We start from the raw sequence: 1,462 nt of genomic DNA on the forward strand, positions 1-1,462 counted from the left end.
ATTCGATTTTTTTTTAAATTTAAATTTTGAAATATAAATATATGATAATTTTGAAAGGAGAAGCTATCTTTTGCTTTTATTATTATAGGCCTGCGTATATTTAACCATTTTTTCTCGATTTATGTTTTAAAGTATTTATTATTAGAATTATAGTAATCTTTGAAAAAAAGTAAGAATTATATAATGTAAACTAAGAAACGAAGTACCATCCTTGAGAAGTACGAAGACCTGTACAAATTAGGACAAATTATAAGTCAATGACACGAAGGGTCGTGATTGGTGTTTATAGTAAAAACGCATTTTGTTTTAAAATTTGGAATATATGATGATTTAAGAACAAGATAAACTTTGAAACGAAAATCTATCTTTTTTTGGCTTTCATTAGAAACCTTCGTATGTTTAATTCAATTTATTTTTTATCGATTTACGTTTTAAGCATTTATTGTTATTAAAATAAAAAGTAACCATTAAAACAACGGGAATGTTATTGTGTAAACTAAGAAAAAATTAATCAGGTATCTGTCTTGAGAATTGCAAAGAATTATTTGAATAAGAAAGATACTATTATAGGTCTACATATATTTATTTTTGTTTTGATTTGCGTTTTAAGCACTGTCAATAGGAACCATTCGTTCCTTCTTTCCTTCCAAGGCCGGTAGTGGTGCTTCGATCGTCAGAACGCCATCTTTCGACAAAGAGGATTTGATCATTTCGGGATTGGATCCTTTAGGCAGCAAAAATTCTCTGTTATATTCACGGTAAACTTGCTTGGAATCCGACTTCTCTTCATGCTTGGCGTGCACCTTGACAGAGACAAGATACAGTCAGTATGGAGGTTTGGATGATAAACTGATGCAATCAGTATGTTTTTCAAATAACAGCTGTTATTGTGTGTGAAGCGTGATATAATTAATAGGCCTAACATAAAGTATTATGACGAATATAATTAATTATAATCATGTTTCGCCAGCTTTTAAAAGGCGTTCACACCACAACAACTGTTGTTGTAACAAATGGCTTATATAAATAGTATTCCAACCAATACTGTGTTCGTTGTATCCCAGACGTCCTGAAGAGCTCTGGACTGAGAGAATCGAGTCGTAGGCAATGTATATAGTGTGGTTGAGATACTATCATTATACACTATTCTAAGTCTTGAAAATTCGTAAAGGACCAGATTAAGAATGTGGTGTTAAAATACAATAGAAATAACATAATGTCTTATAACAAATATAATTAACTGTTTTTTAAAACTTACTCAGAGATGGAAGATACTTTAAATATATACACTACGTTTTTCAGGTGTATTTTTCTTATAGGTCAATCAGCGGTAAGTCAGAAGGCCAGAAATTGGTTTATGATGCGGTGGGCAAAGCATTGACAGCCCTTCGCAAAGTTTTGCGCTTAACAACAAACAAACAAATAAGGCATATTTTGCTTTTACTTTGTTTGTTTTGAATTT

The 1,462-nt window shown here is 31.0% G+C and overlaps 1 protein-coding gene across 2 annotated transcripts in view; it reads right to left on the reverse strand.

Moving 5' to 3' along the window:
* Positions 1 to 568: 568 nt before the first annotated feature.
* The window catches only part of LOC106463230 (alpha-crystallin B chain-like), a 19,921-nt gene continuing 19,027 nt past the window's right edge, over positions 569 to 1,462 (reverse strand). For both annotated transcript variants that reach the window (XM_013923225.2, XM_013923224.2), the window contains exon 3: positions 569 to 803. In XM_013923225.2, coding sequence (XP_013778679.1) covers positions 606 to 803 — 198 coding nt within the window. In that variant the 3' untranslated portion in view covers positions 569 to 605. The remainder of the gene's footprint in view (positions 804 to 1,462) is intronic.

Source organism: Limulus polyphemus, unplaced genomic scaffold (genome assembly GCF_000517525.1).
Source record: "Limulus polyphemus unplaced genomic scaffold, Limulus_polyphemus-2.1.2 Scaffold1354, whole genome shotgun sequence".
Classification (NCBI taxonomy): domain Eukaryota; kingdom Metazoa; phylum Arthropoda; class Merostomata; order Xiphosura; family Limulidae; genus Limulus; species Limulus polyphemus.